The sequence below is a fragment of the Neolamprologus multifasciatus genome, chromosome 15 (genome assembly GCF_963576455.1).
Source record: "Neolamprologus multifasciatus chromosome 15, fNeoMul1.2, whole genome shotgun sequence".
Classification (NCBI taxonomy): Eukaryota; Metazoa; Chordata; class Actinopteri; order Cichliformes; family Cichlidae; genus Neolamprologus; species Neolamprologus multifasciatus.
The window spans coordinates 13,583,754-13,604,947 of NC_140453.1; the positions used below are offsets into that span (position 1 = coordinate 13,583,754).

The window sequence follows — 21,194 nt, forward strand, 5'->3', positions numbered from 1 at the left end:
ATTATAAATGTGATGTGTGAGAAAATAACATTATTCACAGAGCCACTGCACAAACATCGTCGTAGATCCAGCTACCTTGAAGAATGTCATTGTGGCACCGTCCTCCACCACCCCATATGGAATTTTAGTTTGTTTGGCCAGGTCATCGGCTGAATCTATGGGCGATTCCATCCTCTCCACAGTGAGAAAAGCAGCCAAATTGGCTGTATAGGAGGAAATGATGATGAGGGTGAAGAACCACCAGATGCCTCCCACTATTCGAGTCGACAGGGCCTTGGGCATGAGCTCTGACCCTGGGGTGAAGGAGGCGGCAAGAATGAAAGTTAAACAGCAAGATGCATTCATTTCAACAAGTCATTATCATTCCAATCTTCTCATTACGTTTATTTTTAACGTGCAAAAACCAGAGAGGACTAACGCCTTTAGAAACGGGCTTGTTTCGAGAACTCATCAAGTTCTCAGCGCAGGCAGATGTGCCACTCGCATCAAGATTAAATCACTCGAGAGAGCTCTCGAAACAAGCAGATTGTTGGATCTCAAACAAGTGAAATTATCTCGTCTCAGTCACAAGGGAGTGCTTTAAATAATGCAAGAGTTACTGGAAAGTGCCATTCAAAGAGAACAAGGTGTTTGCATAAATCTCATATATCAAATTAAACACATCAACATCGATGGTGCAGTACTGTGTGGAGAGGTAACAGGCTGGTTAGGCCAGAGAGTCATGTACCCAAGGTAACCTCACATCCTGACTCCACACCCCACTGATCTCTAGGTACTGATAGGCCAGAGGCAAGAGAAGAGGACACTCGGATATTAGTGGCATTGCTACAGTAACAAACATAGCTTTACTTTTAAGTGAATGTTATTTTTAAGTCTTTTTCAGCTAATGAGCTCAACAACACGTCTGTTCGCAAACAGAATCGCTTTATGCATTTTATACAAGAATCACTCTCACTCTCATTAATTTAACTCAAGTGGACTAAAGGCTGTAAAACTGTTGTTTTTAGAAACATGTTCCTAGTTTACATACTCGGGTTTAGCCCATGCTCCCATGAGCCTAAGTCTGTTACATTTATTTTAAAATATATGCACATTTATTCTAATTTCTGTGTGGTCTTTTAGAGGTCTCTCTCTATTGCCTCTGGCTTAGTTAAAAAAAAAAACAAACCCAACCCTTAGGGACAGTGGGGTGTAGAGAGCTCCAGCTCCACAAAGCAACTGTAGCCACAGGCTGAGGCAACTACCTTGCTGCATGAGTGCCCCAACTCCAAACCAGAAAACTATTGAGCAGCGTAAAATTGTTTTCCACTACATCTGAGTCAGGGTTGCATGGATGCGGGTTGTACCACTCATAAGGACTAAACCTATAAGGGAAAGAGCAGAAAGACACACATGTCAGCACAAAAGGACAGAACAGTGTTTTCAGTGGTACAGATTAAATGGCTGATAAGACATGAATCTCAAAACATTATCAGCAGGAAGAAAGAGTGTGAATGTGTAGAAAACCTGTTTTGTGGATCAGCGCTTCTGCGGAGACGAAAGCAAATCGTTTCAGCTTTTGCTGAGATTTTGCCGAGACTTATTGGCATATTTAAGTGGTATCAGTTTATTGTAAGAATGGATCAATAGACTGGAATAACGCTGTCACTGGTGATAATGTCCCTGTGTGTAATGATCTTTGGAGCTCATTTCAATTCACTTAGTCAGGAGCCTTTAAGTGTTTCCCCCAGCAGCTACAATTATCGTTACTCTGCGGATACCATTTTATTTTAACACCCCAACGTGGGACTTGTGCTCTCCTTTTTTTCTTCTGGTTTCCCAACAGCAATCTCTGTTCCTCTCCTTTTCCCGTTTTCTCGCAATCCCCCACATCACATCCCCTCACATCCTCCTATACCATTCTCTTCCCGGCAACCCACGCTTCATTTTTTTTTTCTCCAGATTGTTTTGCTTCCCCCATGAACCTCCTCCTGCTGAACACGCTGCCCGCCTTGGCTGATTGTCAGTGTCTTCGGGTCACTTGTGGACATTTCTCATTTATTATCCTAAGCAAAAGTGGCATGGCATTAGCACAAGGTGATTGGGTTAGTGTTAAGCATCAGGAATTGATTGAGTTTGTGCTGAAGTGGCTGATAGAGGGAACATTGCTTATGCAGAGTTGAGGGGCCTGACAGGTAATGGTGTTGAGAAGCCTTTCCCCGATATACTGCATGCTAATAAGCCTGTAGGCAGAGTCTTAAGGTTTTATACTGTGTGAACATGTGATGCCATTTGTCAGCTGTGCCTCTTAGACACAGAAAGGGAATAAATGTGTTTATATAGCATATATTGTATATGTGTCAGAACAGATTTGTATAGATTTAAAGTGACCATATGCTCTTAGGGGACCCAAACTGTGCCAAAAAAATATCTCACTGTAACAGCCAAAGACTTTGGTTTTCCTACAATTTGCTTTCCGTCTGTACATATGAGTGCCATTTGGAGCACGCTAATTACTGTTCTTATTTTACAAGCACTGGGAACATGGCAACATTTTTGTCACAATGCCCTTCCTTTACAGCTATTTTCCATTCAGTGAAAATCATCTGTGTGGACATGGCTGTGATGGCACGCTATAATTCTTCATGTCAACACCATCAGGATGCCTGATTTATTGGAATGTCAACGAGCTCTGTCTCCTTGGTATCACAGGCAACTGAAACAACACAATGGCCTTGCGGAGCTGTTCAGAATGCAGTGAGCGCGCTTGCATGTTTTTATGTGGTCGCATGCACTTATGCCTGCGTGCATCAAACGTCTGGCGCATAAATATGCCTTTACGTCTGTGTGGGTAAGTTTTTCATGTGGTAGCAACTGGGTATTTGCATTGGCTGCACCGATTGCATCTCAAAGTCAAACATGTTTTCTGATTATTTCGTTATGTTTTTGTACACAGACAATGCACGTAATCGCTGTAGCCCGCAGCCGATCGTAGAACACAACAGATGTATGTAGGTTGCTGGTGCAGATTTGATTGGACAGTGTTTGTTTCTCCCAGTGTCTACATGTGTATTCTGTATGTACCAGGTTTGATGGCTCCTCTGTATGACCTTTGTCTGCAGCTGGCCCGTATTCCTGCAGGCCGTGTTCTGCACACCGATCAGCAGGAGGAAGAGGATGTGGAACACGAGGACGTAAGGTCACCTCCTCACATCCAGCACAGGGGACATGTCGAATTGCACACGGAATTCTAAAAAGACGCTTTCCTTCTCTCTCCCTCTCCGTTCCCCTACTCCTGTCCCTCTTCCCCTTCGCTTGTCCCCGGCCACAATAACACAAAACGCGCGCCCTCCATTAGCTGTCTGTTCAATTCAATTACTTTGCCCGGCTTTATAGATCTGTTGCCTTTCTTGTCTCAGGCCAAGTGAAGAGGTTGTGTTTGGTGTCTTAAAAAAATCACAGACATCTGGAAGTTGGAATGTAAAATTACAATAGCCTGCAATTCATGTAAACACGGTTTAATACAATTTATATAATCTATTCTTGTTTGCAAGTGGACATTTTCTACCATGAAAAAGGGTTTTGCGAGCTGAAATAATACCATTTGTTTTGTTAATAAAGGGAGAAATCAATTCAACTGCAAACAGAGCTGGGAGGATGCACTGAGTGATATGTATTTCTCTGGAGCCTGAAATACGATAGCTTATTTAGGAAAAAGAAAAAAGTGTGTTAACGTGTGGGATGCAGTTCAACGATGTACTGTTTAGTGTTTTATTGTGCAAACTTGGACTTCATAAGCTTACAACTCCTGCTATATTTGAGAAAGAAAATAATATACTCTGCATTTGGAGGATCGGCCAATCATCCGGTGGCCGCGCAATCAATACTGTAATTATGAGGGAACCAGATCAGCAAGCTGTAGAGAACACCGTGCTTAAGATTTAAACTTTGCTGGATATTTTTGTCACATAGAGTGAAGGACTCTGTATTGCTATTGTGTGCAAAAATGGCATGATGCAGATATACGCATTATAATTTCATAGAAGCAAAATTAGAAATATCAGATCTCAAGGTCATTTTTATTGCAACCAGAAGAATATCAATAGGATTGCATGCTTTTTACTTACCATGGAGAAATGTGGGAGCAAATAACTATGGGTTTAATTTGCATATTCTGAACTAACTTAGGTGACAGTTGCTGCTTTCCTCTCATGTGATCATTTTGCCAGTAACATTTGATGAAATGTGTGTTAAACCAAAACCTCTCAGGATCAAAGAAGAAGAAGAAAAGCCCACACACACATCATAATGCGTTGGTCATGCATCTGGGTTCTTTTTTCTTCGGGGGATAGGTCGATTAAAATATTGTAGGAAATGTATTTGTACGGTATCAGCAGTGTACCTTAGATTACTGCACATTTCTTACAATAAATATCAGTTTGCTGGTTTTACAGATGCTGATGCTTGTGCAAATATGCCTGAAATATTGCTCTATACTTATCAGGACCATAGTAGGATGTGGACCATGTTTAAATCCATTATTGCAATTATATTTTGGTAAAATGTGAACTTTTCCAAAACATTCTAATGTTGGCAAAAATGCTGCCACGGTCCTTTCTTATATGTTTACTGCAGATTTCATATCCTTTTGTTTCAGCACACATCTTCATATCACAGAAGTCATCAACTGCTGCATGTTAGTCAAAGAGGCAAGCAGGAGGGGGAGAGTGAAGTCAAGCAACGGAAGCAAACAGGGGGGTTGACATGTTACCTGGCTATGACAAACAGCACACAACTGACACCCAAGCAAGCCAGCAGAATATACATCCAGATATCAGGCGAGAGGGGGTTGAGGAAGGAGAAGACCCCAGGATTGGTGCCGTTGGGCTTGCGGTACAGGATACTTATCCCCAGCGTCATGAAGGGCTTGGAGAAGTCGATGACCTTCTCTCTGACGTAAGTGATGGCCAGAGGAGCAACTGCAAGGTCTGCTTTCTGCAATGAGAAAACAGCGGCGACATCAAATAGGGGGATGGGTGTTTGTTCACCAGTAGAAAAAAAAAATCCCAGCCAATTCAATTAAGATCTGATTCCTGTCAGCAGCTGCTCTGCTCAATATGTACAGGAGGCAGAGACATGACATGAGGGAAAAAACGTAGCTAGGATCATTACTTCGACTAGATTATTAGGTGGGAGGCTGAGTTGGTCTGGAAATTACAGGTTATATGTCTGATCCTTTTTTATAAGGGGCAACAATCTTAGGATTAGATTAATTTTCAACAAATCAACCTCAAGTTGCCTCAGAATAGAAAATTAGCCTTCTGCACAGTTCAGCACTTGCTCTGTAGTATTTTTGCATAATTGCTTGATGTAAAAATGTATATATATATATATATTTTTTTTTTACAGTTTCTAGATTTTTTGAAGATTCTGTTTGCTTTTGCAAACTAGCAAGCGACCAATCTTAGCAGGGGGAAATATTTCAGGGCTTTTTGCTATAATTTTTCATCATAAGAAGTCATCTATATATCTGAGGCTTAGAAAAGCTTCCTATACAGCACCAAATGTCATAATTGTCAGATAGCTTTCTATGGTAATACACAGTGTGGAAGCAGAACTGTAATAAATAATACAAACGGTCACAATAAATAAATAAACCCTAATAAACAATGAAAATCAAGCAAGTCAATTAAACTCCAGCAACTGCTAAATTGCTTCTCTGTAAACACAGATATATTTGCATATGAGGACAAAGAATCTATAAGTGAGAGACACAATTTTTGGCGCTAAAAGGCTTCTGGTTTCCATTTGTAGTTCATTTGTAGTTCGATTAGCGCTGACCAATCACAGCTTTGGCTGCAGCCAGCCTGCTTTGGCTGCATGAAGGCAAACAAAAGGACTTGCCTGATAATTTTTAAACTCATTGGTGATAATGACATAGTCTATTGCTGGATTTTAAAAATGCATTAAAATACACATTCCCTCAGTATCCGTTATCCCTTTTCCTAATTCTTGCTGGCTGCAGTGGAAGCCGGGAAACATTGATCACTTGGCCCAGAAGTTTATTCATCAAACAATAGCAGTTAACTTGTGAATATGACCTAAGGGTAGCCATGCACTGTAGGCTACTGGTCATATCAGGCCAAGTAAAACTTTATCTTTTTATACTCCCACTGTCTAGCCTACACAAAGAGCAGACAGCATTGGAAGCATACTTGTGTGCTGGTGCGTCTTCGCTTCTCTGACATTTCTTTTTATTGTGCTGAGCTACTTTGTGTGCTTAAACAGCTCTAAGTATGTTTAACTTAGAGCTAATAAATATTGATAGTTACTGAAAGGCAGGAAGGAAAGAAGATATACGAACTGAGTCTATAAAAGGATTGGCAGCACTCCGAAAACGAGAAAACGGCACATAGCTACATTGGCAGGTTACTTGCTTTTACAGCCTATTACATTTTGTTTCACAGAGGCTTTATCTGATCAATATCCTGTCTTTCCACTAAGCAGACCAAGCATGGTTGTCGAGGTCTGTGTCGACGCAACACGTAGTTGCATTTCTGAGGAGAAGCATTTTAAGCTGTGCTGTAGCTTTGATGCAAAAGTATAAATCAATCTTGAGGCCGCAGCACCCGCAAAACCCAGGAGTTAACCTTTTTTTTTACCCTTATATTTGAAACTGAAAGACTACATAATTTGGTCTCTCAAAGTTTCAGATGCCACAAAGAAACTCGACACAGTAAGAGGTCCTTTTTTGTTAACACTGTAATCTCATATTAAAGACGTGTGCTTGTTCAGTAGCAATATTTCAGCCTGTTTCCATTTCAAAGAAGAATTTCAAAGATTTATTCATTCAGACAAAGAAGGACAAGAAGGAATATGGCAGACTGCTGTGCCTAAGTGGAAAATAAATTTTGCCTTTTACAAATAAAATATTCCGACTGTACCAGCAGATGAAGACACAAATGACTTAATAATGAGAAGATTTGGTTTTTAAAAAGTCCCATTTGAGCATTTAGAGATTCAATTCTTATTGTTTTGAATCAGCTTGCAATGTGGAGTAGCTTTATTAAAATACATGAAGAAAAATTAGTGGACCATTATAAAATATGATTAATAGAAAGCAGAAAGTGTTTCGCTTTAATTATTATAATAGTTTTTATTCTAATGACTGAGTGTTGTCTTCTCCCTGGTGAGTGCCGACTCACGTGGTCCATGAGCTCCCGCACCATGCCGTTCCACTGGCCTGTGCTCTCATCCAGCGCACCGTACTTCCCATCTTCTACTAATCGAACCTCATAGCGGAAGCCCAGGATGGAGGAGAGTTCCCTCAGCAGGTCGATACAGTAGCCCTCGAAGCGATCGTTCCCATATAGAGGCTTGTCTGACTTCTTAAACATCACATATGGCTCCTCCTGTACAGGGAAAACAAACTGCTGTAGGAGTGCAGAAGTCTGTGAGTTTTGTATTATATATTTTTCAGGTGCAGTTGAGACTGTGAGTGTCTGCTGTTAGTGTTTTCATTCGGCCGTGTCTACCAGTATGGTGGATACACGCAGGGATTTGTTAGCCAGAGAATCAGTGATGTTGGACGTCTTGCTTTTGTGAGTCTCTGTCATATTTAAACCGCTGGGAGGATCCCATGTTCCAATCTGTTGAAACAATTCAGAGTCAAGTTTATATCCTCTTGTCTACAGATGGGAAATGAAACACTTCAAATCACCCCCCCCCCCCCCCCCCCAACTTACATTTGGTACTTATGGTCATACTAAAAAGAAAGTACACCCTCTTTCAGTTCTAACTTTTTTTAAAAAATAAATAAAAAGGGACTGAGCTATTGCAAAACCTCAGTTCTTCTCTTTTTTAGCCACTCTGGTGTAGATCTGCAGCTGTGCTTGGGGTATTGGCCTGTTGGATGACCCAATTTCAACCAAGCTTTAGCTGTTGGACAGATGGCCTCACATTTGACTCTAGAATAATTTGATACACAAGGGAACTCATGGTCGACTAAGTGACTGCAAAGTGCCCAGGTCCCGTGTCTGCAAAACAAGCCCAAATCATCACCCCTCTGCTACTGGACTCGACAGCTGGTGTGAGGTGTTTGTGCTGATATGCTGTGTTTGGTTTTCAACAAACATGGAGATCTACATTATTGCCAGACATCTCCACTTTTATCTGATCTGTCCGAAGGACGTCGCTCCAAAAATCTTGCAGTTTGTTCAGACGCAGCTTTGTAAACCTAAGCTGTGCTGCCATGTTAATTTTAGAAAGAGGAGACTTTCCCTTGAAATCCCTTTAAACCAAGCCATTTAGTCCGTTTAGTCTTTCTCTAAGTGTAACGTCACGAACTTTAGGATTTAACATGATAACTGTGGTGTGTAGAGTCTGAGATGTAGCTCTTGGGTTTTTCTATTTTCTCTGAGCATTGCATCGTGCGATCTCTCTGTGTGGATTTGTTGGAACGTTCACTCCTGGGAAGACTGGCAACTGTTTTGAATGTTTTCCACTTGCAAATAATCTTTCTCATTCAAGAATGATAGATTCCAAATCATTTGGAAATGGCACAGATTGATGGGCAGCACCAACTGCTTCGTTAGGATTATTCCTAATGTCTTTTCTTCACGGCGAAAGCTCCAGAACAGCAAACAGCCAAAACTTCTTATTTTATAGAGGTGCTCACACTTACTGATGATCAATTAATCAAGTCCATTTGATTATCAGCACTTGGCTGCTCCTTACCTTCTTAATCCCTGTGGAAGCAGTGACAATGTACTTAGTTTTTCACACACTACTTTTGCATTTTGGCTTAATTTTAAAAATAAATAATAACATTGTGTAATATTTAATGTTTTGTAGATCATCTGATGTTGTATCATTTTAAGACTTTTATGTTATTTTTTAACCATGTTTTTTTTTTTATAATGCGATTCCTCAGAATCGAAAGAGGGCTTACTTTATTTTTGCCATGACTGTAAGCACGAGCTACACCAACGAGTGACACACCTTTTCCAGCCCCTCCTCCTTCAGACTGATGACATCTAGGTCAAAGTCAGTTCTCAGTCCGTTGGTCTTGTTAAAAAGGACACGTCCTGTCAAACCATCCCAGTGTGCCTAAAGATAGAAATACACAGCACGATGAACTAAAATCCTCAGCTCTGAGCGCAGTCATTCCATTAACCTTAAGACATTGCCTTTCTCAGCAATATCAATCCAACCCCTAACCATAAAAGTTTTTCTTTCCCAATTATGAATTCCATCTGGCTCTCCCCTTACTGTCTATCTCAACAACATAACAAGAAACAATAAAGCAGCGAGAACAGAAGCAGGTTTGACAGGTAAGAGTTCATTATGCATGTGGTTCATTGTGCTTGAAGTTTCACTTCAAAGCCATTGGAGGAACAGACGGGCATGGGGAGTGATAGCAGACACAGGAGGGGGAGGAAGCACCAGCTACTACAATGGCTCATTCTGAAAATTACCTGCAATGATACCATCCAGAGAATGAAAGAGCTTTGTAGAACAAAGCAAATGGCTGACCCTGACTACAGTTAAGGAGGCATGCAGAGCCTTTGATATAAACACGGGTGGAGATATGCACTGAGAAAGTGTGGTTGAAAGACAATGGCACAAACAACAAAAAATGTAGTTACTGGATAATTCTGCGGATTCATTTTTTTTAAATAAAGATTATTTAGACTTAATGATTAGATAATAAACTTATTTAAGATGCTTATATGGTTTCTGTGATAAATGACCACAGCTTTCTGGACCAATAAAGGTTGATTGGAAAGCTGCACTGAAACTGTATCACATGCGTTAACTAAATAATTACAGAGATGCACACATAAAATGCTTGCAAACATGACTGCGCTAATCCATATAACACAATAAGAAAGGTACAATGTTCAGTAGATCCCACAGGTCAAAGGTCAAGCTGGAGTGCACACTGAAAACAGTGACCTCATACCTCTTTGATAAGGTTGATGAAACGCCCTCCAAAGCGCCACGGCTTGTGGCGATTACACTGCAGAGAGCTCACAGTGATCTGCTGCGACTGCTGCACTGCCACCGCCACCACATGCACGGCATCATACATCAGGGCTGCATCGGTCTGCAAACAAGAGGGTAATACTATTAGACATTTTATAAGACCACTTGATACTTCTGTCCACACAACCTTTCATCTCCCCATTAATTCACCTGTGCAGGGACATAAGAAACTGTGTGAAGTCTCAGATGACTTGCTTTAGTCATAAGTCACTACAACATGAATTAGGAGTAGAGCCAGCAGTAAATGCCCCACACAAATGGCACAGTGTCTCAGCTTGTTAGTAAAAATATCCAACCACTGTCTGAGGCAATCAGAAAGCTCTGCCAGGGAAAGTCTCTCAGTGGAAGGGCGCCACGTCAGTGTGAAGACTAATGGTTCCTGATGGGTGTGCCTGTTTCCCCAGAGAGAGGGAGCGCAAAACGGGCACCGGTGCAGACAGGACGACTCTCTCTCTGGCACACTCAGTGTAACATGCTAAGTACAAAGGACAAAGGGTTGCACTGAAAAACACCTAAGACAGCTATGCATATAACCCTCATAATAAGTCATCAAAGGGCGTAAACGCTGGAGCTGAAATTTCTCACACACTGACAAGCTGTGATTTATCTCCAGTTGGCACACATGAATTCTTTTCATGCCGTCAGTCCGCACAGTTTGACACACTCCACGCTCAGCTCATCGCAGATCCGCTTTCCACGGTCCCACACAGGCTGAAATACACTATGGTGATCTTATTTGACAAGTCGTGGATGACCAAACTGCGAGGAAGTGAGAGGAGTTACTCTGAGACCGCAAAGTATTTGCAGCTATAGAATCTTTGTGAATGTGCTTGCTGCCAGAGAAAATGAGCTGGCCTTCAGTGCAGCTCGACACGTAGCAGGAGGCTGCCGAGCTGCTGGTTCCCTATATTTGCTCTATAGGCGCTGTGAAGCATCCACTTCATACATGAGGGCAAGAAGCAGGAGAAAGCGTGTGCTCTCTGTGCACTTTATACCAAGCCTTATAAATGGTGAGAGGTCAGGTAAAGGAATGCATCTTACTTTTAACAGCAAAGAAAAAAAAGAGAGAGAGAGTTCCCTGGTAGCAGAAACGGAGTGAAAAATAGACAGAGTTGATGGAGTTCATGTGTGGTTGCAGTGAAGGGAAGATTGATGATTTTTTTCTTTCCCCCCTTTTCTCCTCTTCTTTTGGAGTTGACGACTGCTGATGTCAAAGGCAGCAGTAGATCAGAGAATGGGAGACCTATCTCTGCGCTCTTTCATCCCCAATGCTTTCCTGGAAAAGGGAACAGCTAGGGCCATATCTGCTCTCCCAGTGGCAGCAGTGTGTGTGTGTGTGTGTGTGTGTGTGTGTGTGTGGTGTTCGTGACAAATACTCACTAGGAAAAGACTCTGTCACTGCACTACTCTATTTCTTGAATAGCGAGGAGGAGTTTTAAACACAGTCAGTACTATTTTCTTTCCTTTGAACGGAAAGTTTGTCACGTCCAATCATTCGTTTGCTGGCCGACTAAGACTTGCTGTTGGACTGAATCAAGTTATTTTAGCAATTTATGTAAAAAAAAAAAAAAAAAGAAGTTATATAAGTATTATTCACATTCAATCCCCGTCCACTGCACTGAATTTCAAAAGTATGTAACACATTCTGAATGCATTTATTCCATGGATAATATTCTTTGATTGATTTTAGTTTGGCTGTGGCATTGCAGAATTTATGAAATTCAAATTAAATCGCCGAGCCTGCTATTTCTTTTTTAAATACCTTTTCATTTAAATTTTGCCACTGACCTTTTAACTTTCCTCTAAACTACTTGATTTTTTTCCCCCATTCCAAAATCAGTCAATATCACATTCCAACTCCTCCATTGACAAACTCTTTATTCTTTTGGGTCAAACTGCGGTGCGCACTGTCTTTTCAGTTAATCGTCTTGGCTACAAAGATGTTCTGTGAAATACACTTCTGGGAATAACAGCCTTACATCTTGTTTTCTAAAATCTATCAAAATTTCCTACTTGGAAATCTATTTTTAGTTCACTTTTCATAGCTTTGCATGTGAAGTGAAATTGGAGTGCTTAAACACAAGCTTGATGTGTGACAGGAGAGTGATGATTCATTTTTAGAAAAGCTTAACAGATGAACTTGTGCCTTTACCTTCAAGAAATGCCAGATTTTGAGCTGCTTGTTTATTCCTAAGATATTTGTAGCATAAAGAGGAAGACTTTTCTATTAGAGCTTGGTAATAATGTGGTAATATTGAATTAAGGACACAAGAAGGTACTATAAGGAAACAGAATGTTATAACACTAAATTATGAATTAATATCTAAATAATTACCAAATGACATCTTGCCTCAACAATGGTTATATCTAAGTAACATTGGATTTAACTATATTTAACTGTGCAATAAGGGCCAGAAAGTAGGCTTAATAATGATCAATAAAATTCAATTTAATTAAATTTTATTTAAATAGCACCAAATCACAACTGCAATTACCTCAAGGTGCTTTATATTGTAAGGCAAAGATCCTACAATTATACAAAGAACACTTCAACAATTAAACTTTGCGGAAGCACTTGACGACAATAGGAATTTTAAAAAAAGGCTCATTTAACAGGAAGAAACCTCTGGCAGAAGCAGCCATCTGCCATGACCGGTTGGGGGTGACGGAAGGAAGGAAAACAGGCCTGGAAGAGAGCCAGAGATTAATAGTAACTAATGATTAAATGCAGAGTGGTGTGTAAGCACACAGTGATTACAAAAGGTGAGTGAAGAAGAAACACTCAATGCATCATGGGAAGGCCCTCAGCAGCCTAGACCTATCGCAGCACATCAGGTTACGACCACTTGAAAGTCAGTATATTTAAAAACAAGCCAACAAACAAACAAACACACAAGAAACCCCCAGCTAGACATATATAACCACAATAGCCACTGTCGATACAAGCTATTACAGTACTTGGTTATTAGTACTTTGTAACTAAGTGGTAATAACACATTATTTCATTATTATTACCTTCTGTCCATCTGATTACCAAGCTGTCATAGAAAGGGCTACCCATAAAGATTTTATTCTCGTCCAAATTATTTATTTCCTTTTAAAAAAAATATGGAGAGTTTCTTAAGCACAAATACATAAATATGCACTGGAGACAAGCAGGGTATCTTCCTCAGTGGCAAATATTTTCTAAGCTTTGAAATATGAAAGGTTTTAAACCTGCATAAACAGTAAAAGACTCTTTGCTGACTTACGGGGCAGCTGAAATGAGCTGTGAAATTGTGCCCCATTTCCAGTTGATATCATAAACCTTTAGTAAACAGTTGCATTTTATACCTCCTGCTGATACAGAGCAGCAGTGTCAGTCAATGCTGCGACGAGGGGGGTGAGACTGAACCAAAAGAGTACAGTTGCTCTGTTTTGCTGTTTTACTGAGCTGAAACTCTCCATAAAGCTCCGCACAGCCGAGCGGAGTTGCACATTCACATGATAATTTTTATGACTGACCTCTGAATTTACACAGCGTTTGTGATTGTTATTTGTGATGTTATTATGTCTGCTTTACAAGTAAATGTGATAATAGAGTGGCAAGGAAGACATGTTATGGTGAAATCCATGTAGTATGAGTACAATTGACAAACAGCAGCTAAGATAGTAGAATAAATGCCAGACTACTTTATGATGAGCTGTCTGTACACATCCATTGCAAAATTAGATTAAAAAAAAAAAAAACATTATCGGCAACAGGTATTTATTTGTGGTCACAGAAGACAGGTTGGTGGTGGTACATGAGGCATTGTTTAAGTAACAATGGGATATTTCATGTATTATAGTATAAACACAGTTCTGCATGCTGCTGTGTTTTCACTTTTGACTTCTCCATCCACCCCTTTATTTGAGCCACTTTATTAGGTAGATTTTTTCTAGTACCAGTTGGATCCCCTTTGCTTTCAGAACTCCCTCAATTCTTTGTGGCAACAGAATGCTTGAAACAGTCAGTGCCATGATAGCATCACACAGTTGCTGCAGATTTGTCCCCTGCACACCCGTGTTGTGAATCTCTTGTTCTTCTCCCCTGTTGGATTTAGGTCTGGTGACTGTGGAGGCTATTTGAGTACAGTGAAGTCATTGTCATGTTCGAGAAACCAGTTTGAGATGATTAGAGTTTTGTGCCATGGTACATTATCCTGCTGCAGGCAGCCATCAACATATAGATACACTGTGGTTATAAAGGGGTGGACACAGTAAGCAACAACACTCATGTAGGCTGTGGTGTTTAAACAGTGCTCAGTTGGCCTGAGCCAAGGAAATATTCAACACACTATTACACCACCTCCAGCAGCCTGAAGTGTTGATTCAAGATGGATTGATGCTTTCATGTTGTTTAGACCAAATTCTGACCCTACTATCCGAATGCTGCAGCAGAAACCTTTCCCATGTTATCTAGTTTTGGTCCATGTGAAGCCTTAGTTTAAAGCTCCTAAACGACCAGAGTGGCACCTAAGTGTGATCTTCTGCTGCTGTAGCCCATTAATGCTTCAGTGCTTCAACTCTTCTGCATATCTTGGTTGTAATGAGTGGTTATTTAAGTTGCTGTTGCCTTCAAGCAGTGAGAACTGCTGCTTCCAGGATATCTTCTATTTTTTAGACCATTCTCTGTTAACCCTGGAGATAGTTGTGTGGGAAAAAATCCACTAGATCAGTAGTTCTGCAGATACTCAGATAAGCCCATCTGGCACCATCAACTATGTCATGTTCAAAGTCACTTTAATCGCCCCCTCCTCTTTTTTTATTTTAGCTTGGACTTGAACAGGTCATCTTGACCATGCCTACAATCCTCAGTGTATTTAGTTGCTGCCAGATGATTGGCTAATTAGGTATTTGCACCAATGAGCAGTTGAATAGGTGTACCTAATGAAGTGGTCCCTGAATGTATGGGTAGCATTCTTAAAATCATTCGTGGAGATATTTCCCACATCTCTTAACTTTTGATCTCTGTGATATATCAGATATTTTCTGGCTCAAATGATTTATAAGTCAAAGATCTTTTTCTGACTCTGAAACAGAACTATTCCTGAAAATCCCTTTATGATGGAAGCAAAACGAGGCTGGCATCAAGTGGAAGCAAAGATCAAGGAGGAAAAAATATGAAATGATGGCTCATAGTTCTGGCAGATTGCATTCAATTTAAAAACAATCCAAGAGCGATCTTGATATTTATTACAGAGCCAAGCACAGGTCCTGTGGGGTGTTTTAAGTGCTTTAAGTGGAACCAATCTCAAACCCCTGGGACACTCAGATACAGCAGAGAAAGGGTTTCAAAGAAGATGCCCAAAACCTTTGTTTCCTTGTCCTTCTCTTTTCTTTCCCCACTCCTCTCTCTCTCGCTCTCTTTCACTCAAACACCCACATAACCATCTGAAATCAAACACTGCTCATTACCACCACTAAATGTACCAGTCCAGAAACAATTGTCTTTCAATTTACAACTTGCATTTTACCTCTGCACAGTACATCTTCCTTTCTAGTCCTTTATATCTTAGTTCATCTCTGCATATCCCCCCTCTCATAAACTTGATACGTGAGTAACATGCAAATATATTAAGATGCATGCGAGAACCAATTAGTGAGACGTGCGGACACCGAATACACGCACATGAAGGAGATCGCTCTCAGACAGTGACCAACCTCAATGTGCAAGCTTCCTACAGGCAAGCCTGGTTTGCCGTAGTTTCATGCAGTTTCCTCATTTCAATCAGGTGGACTGCAAACTCCACCGAGCAAGTTGCTGAGTGCATGTCTGTCTCTGTGTGTGTGTGTTTATACAAATATATTCATTTTCGCTGCATCAGTATTCACACCGGCTCTCCACCTGTGCATAATGCCATAATTCCTCTGATAATGTAGCGCCATGAAAAACGACATCTCTCTTTCTCTTCTCACCTCAGCTATCAGCTATCCTCTTTACAGCATTCCTATAAACAAAACACACATAAACAGACACACACGCTCACAACCACCACGGCTGCTTATGAACAGTGAAACTCCACTATTATATATATATATATATATGTATATATATATATGTATATATATATATATATATATATATATATATATATATATATATATATATATATATATATATATATATATATATATATATATATATATATATATATATATATATATATATATATATATATATATATATATACACATACATACACACACACATCTGATTAGGCTTAATGAGATTTGCAATGACCTGTTATTTATCATGCATCACTGCACTGCAGATGCCAGGTACAGATCAACAACACATACGCACACAACATGTAAAAATATGCACCCCAACAAACACACATCCCCACAGCATTGCCGTCAGCATCAGAGTCACAATGTCAGCAGGAGAGAGGGAAGCTCTTTGTTTTCTTGGAGCTGAAGTCACTCTGCCCTCGGATCACACGCGGACCCATGGGGTTTGATGATTTGATAGAAGAAGGAGGTAATTATTCATTTCTTTCATTTTTTTATATGTATTTGTGCTGCTTGACTGCACCATCTGTGGAAGCATTAGAGTCTCAGATTCTGCTGTCAGATAAATGGCGGCATTTCTAAACTTTTTAACAATTACGTCTCTACATCGTCTCTTGATTTTTCTTTTGTTATTAAAAAAAATCCCCAGAATGGTTTATAATTTAAACTTCAATCAGGGCGTGCGATCTCACTCACAGGCCCGCTCACTGAGATATCGCATTTATTTTTAATCTGCCGAGATTTAAATTCTCGTATAAAGTATGGACACTGATGGGAAATGTCTGTACATAATTGTTCGTTGAATTCCAACCAGTGTGGAAAACAAAAGCGAGCTGCCTGCTCAGACAAATTTGAGCTCACTGACAATGGCTGAGCATCTCTGTCACTTCCAGCTCCATTACTTAGAATAACAATTTAGAAAAATATACTTAATTGCTCGATGTTTAATTACTTGATGAGACTCAGAAGATCAATACCACTTTCCACCGTTTGTTGATTGAAACACTGGAGCAAGCGCTTTTCCTTTTCGAAAACAAGACACAAAAGGAGACTCCTCTAGGCATGTTAACTCAGAACCACACAGTTAAACCCAGTAGCCACAATCTTTCAACATGTTCACGCTTCGTGGCTTAAACATACAAAGCGCTTTTTTAAGGTACACTTTGTACTGGATTGATCCCTCTTGTGCCTTCAGAGGAGATTAATTCTTCATGGCATAAATTCAGCAAGGTGCTACTAAGAAATCTTGTCCATATTGATATGACAGCATCACAGAGTTGTTGCAGATTTGTCAGCTGCACATCCATGAATTGAATCGTGGTTCCACCACAACCTAAAGGTGCCCTATTGGATTTAAATCTGGTGACTGTGGAGGCCATTTGAGTACAGTGAACTCACTGCCACAGTTTGAGATGATCCGAGCTTTGTGACATGCCGTTTTATCCTTCTGGTAGCGGTCATCTGAAGATGGGTACACTGTGGTCGTAAAGGGATGCACGTGGTCAGCAACAACACCCAGGTAGGCTGTGGCATTTTCAGTTCAGTTCCACTGTTCAGTTGGTATTAAAGGGCCCAAACTCTGCCAAGAAAATACCCCCCACCACCACCAGCAGCAGACTGAAGCACTGAGGCAAGGCAGAATGGATCCATGCTTTCGTGTTTGCCCAGAGAACTGGCACTTACTGGATTTTTTCTTTTTCAGACTATTCTATCATTCCTAGAAATGGTTGTATGAGAAAATCCCAGTAGGTCATCAGTTTTTAAAATAGTCAGACCAGCCCGTCTGGCACCAACACCTATGATGCATTCAGCTAGCAGATAGAAGAGGTAATAAAAACTGTGGTTTTGCACAAAAATAACCAACTGGGCATATTTTGACGAGCTGGTATGAAGATAATGCTACCTTGGGGTGGAGACGGGCTAACTAGATCCCCCTGTTAAAGCTAAAGTTTCATATTAGAAACTTTTTTGTTTTTGCAAATTCTTTTTCTGTGTTCTTGCACAAAAGCAGAGACACATTAGCCAGATTTTGGAGTTAAAATAATGCAAATGTATTCCAACAAGTGACAAATAACAGAGAATTCCAACATTTCCAAGAAGAAAACAGTTTACAGATGTTTCTGATGCCTAAGAAAATCTGTCTACATTGTCATGTTTTTGCTAGTTTTAGTACAATGACAAATAAATTGCAATATAGCATGTGCTGCAGTTCTGCTCTCATTCATCATGCGCTACCATTAGGTAGACGCCTGATATTAATTTAATATTATAACACTAAACATGCAGCCAGACTTGATGGGAGTATTTTCAGCAATAAGAATAACAAGGAATCCCAGAGCAGATGGTATGGGTCCCACAGAGCCCAGATTTCAGCATCTTTGAGTCAGCGTGAGACTGCATGAAGTGAGGAAAAAAGACACTAATGCTGCCTAAATCCACAAGAAACTGTGGTAAGTTGCTATTAACAACCTAAATGCCAAGTTCAGTGAGAAATTCTCAGCAAGTGTACTCGAGAAAGGTGATCCTGTGAAACAGTGGCCACTAAAACACTAAGTGTTTAGTATTTTTGAATATGAAAAAAATCCCAGTAGCATTTGAAACCATCTTTCCAAAAGTTGGTGCCAAAAACTTTTGCACTGTGCTGTATTTCTTGCAGTGGCGTCTTACATGAGACCCTGGGTGATGAAAGTCACTGCACTGAGAATTGTGCAAATGTTCAGCTCTTGAAAGAAAAAGACTAGAGTGGAAAAAACACAGAAATGTGACATATGTGATTTATGGGGCATATTATGGCTTTTCTGGGTTCTCTAGCAGAGAGGGAAGAGCAGGCATTCACATCATTTTGGGGAGGAAAAAAAACCCTTGGGTGACTGCGACTCAGTGTACTGCCGTCTCTCTCTCCGTCCGTAACTTTTCCACTCCGTGTGTCTTCCTCGCTTTCTGCCTGCCTGTGCTCTGCCCCGATCCCTCCCCCCTTCAGCCTGGCTCTTCCTCCCTTTCATCCCCTTTGTCGTCCCTCTGCCTTCCCCAGTTGCTCTCTTAAGTATTTCACAGAGCCACGTGTGAGTATTGCTCAGAGTATGAATGTATGAGGGCTTTGCCAGTGCCGTCACTGCTATTTTTCCCCCTTTTTCTTTTGTGCATTAGAGGTTTAATCCCTTTCTCACATTGCATTTCCACATGCTGAAGCAACAGAGCAGCAGCCGTGTGGATTTTTTTTTTTTTTTAAATGAGGTTTTTGTCACAGGGAAGTAAAACTCGCTTCTTCCAACAAGGACCCCTGGGTAACTGATTCATTGATGGTGGCTGGATTTATGTGAAAGCACATTCATGGTTTTATTGTAGATTTAAGCACACTTTAAAGGGGAATAAAGGACTACACTGCAGAGGTTTTTGGTTTGAAAGAGAGGGTCCACTGGGAATCATGAGAATGCGAAAAGAACTCTGCTTGATGTCTATATATATTGATTTAGTACTGATGTAGAATTATTAAGGTGCCCTTATCATACATTGACAGATGCTTTAATGTTGACAAAACCTCCATTTTGACCTTACATAGTGCTTTTATTAATGTCTAAGTGATCTTTTTGCTTCAAAGACTTCTTTTATTGCTAACCTCCGCTCATGCTATTTTCTTGTTTAACCCTTTAATGCTGATGAATTGTAATCTCAAGGCAGAAGGGGAGAGAGAGCAAGAGGTTTATATCCCAGTCAGATTTTGTAAACAGTTGGTTTACACAGCTAAATTGGTGAAGCAGTTCAAATATGCCCAGGCAGCGCGTGCCAACTATCTAGTCCATCTTCTGTTTGCTCCAAACAAACTACTGGTGTTGCTGCCAGAATGCTAGGGTTTACCTACGAAGATTTGTTTTACTTCCCCCCCCCCATTTTTAAAAATCCAGCACATAACAAGACCAAGAAGCTAAATTGGAAATGACTGTAGCAAAAAATGTCTGACAGTCCCGTCCAAAAAAATGTTCACTCAAAACCACAACGCGATGAACCAGCCAAGTGACACACTGCCCGCCATCTCTGGAGCCAAGATACGAGCATGGTTAAAAATATCACAGCTTGCGACATGCACGAAATATCAAATATGATGCCGTGCCTGACTACTTTATCAAGTCTGACAAAAAGAGACCGTGATTGCTCAGAGCGGTGGTGTCCCACCAGACCCTTCAGGCAACAGCATGCTTCTGGCAGCACGGTCCATTTCAGAGTCCGCCTTAATTAACACCATGCAGCCTAACCCTCACCTGATTAAGTGCCTGTTTAATATGATGGCCTTTTCTCGTATTTAATCAGCATCCAGCCAGGTTTTGCTAAAGAGGCTAGTAGGTGCCTGTTCTGAAGATTTTTATCTCCCTCAGTTCATGTCAAATGCCTTCCAAAATTTCCAGAGTGACAAAGCTTTTACTATTCAACCTCTCGGAAAGAAGAAAAAACATGTTTTATGATTAAATGAGGGGGTCATTTAAAGCTACGCTTCAGCTATGACAGAATGCTAGATCTAAACGGCAGTGTGGTGAAGGAGGAGAGGAGGGTTGTTAAAGGACTGAACAGTCCTTCTTAATTCCCTACCATCTGTTGGACTCGCATGCCCAGAGAGGAGAGAAGAGTGAAAATGGAGGATGTAGGAGTCCACACTTGATCCACTGTCTAAACAACACAGGCAGTGTTAATTACATCTGGGTTAATGCTAACAGTGGCCATTTTACTGTTAGGGGGTCTCTCCCCAGGTTACCAGAGTAGCAAGATGGTATCAATTAAAAAAAACAAACAACAACAACAACAACAAGAAACTCTGTTGTTTATGCGATGCAGGTTTTTTGTGTATGAACTGCAATAACTGGTTTGCAGAATGACACGAAATACTTCTTAGTTTTCATGGGTGCATACGAGAGACACATTTTTATCAAAAGTTTTCACGCGCATTATATTTACACAAGAATTTTAATCATCTGGAAAAACATTAAAAGTTGTCCAATTATGCACATTTGAAATTAGAAACTAAATTGGTATTTGGAAATGTGGAAAAGTAGAAGTAAACAGCACAAGATCCAAGATATGTTCATATTTAATGAAAGAAAAAACCTGAGCCCTTTTCAGGTTCTTACCCTGCACTTGCCAGA

General features: G+C 40.5%; 1 protein-coding gene across 1 annotated transcript in view; it reads right to left on the reverse strand.

Moving 5' to 3' along the window:
* Positions 1 to 21,194, reverse strand: part of LOC146501744 (glutamate receptor ionotropic, kainate 2-like) — a 77,267-nt gene that overhangs the window by 25,875 nt on the left and 30,198 nt on the right. Inside the window, 8 exon segments of the mRNA XM_085132510.1 lie at positions 76 to 293; positions 1,245 to 1,278; positions 1,280 to 1,364; positions 4,751 to 4,974; positions 7,185 to 7,391; positions 7,515 to 7,628; positions 8,980 to 9,087; positions 9,944 to 10,087. Coding sequence (XP_084988636.1) covers positions 76 to 293; positions 1,245 to 1,278; positions 1,280 to 1,364; positions 4,751 to 4,974; positions 7,185 to 7,391; positions 7,515 to 7,628; positions 8,980 to 9,087; positions 9,944 to 10,087 — 1,134 coding nt within the window.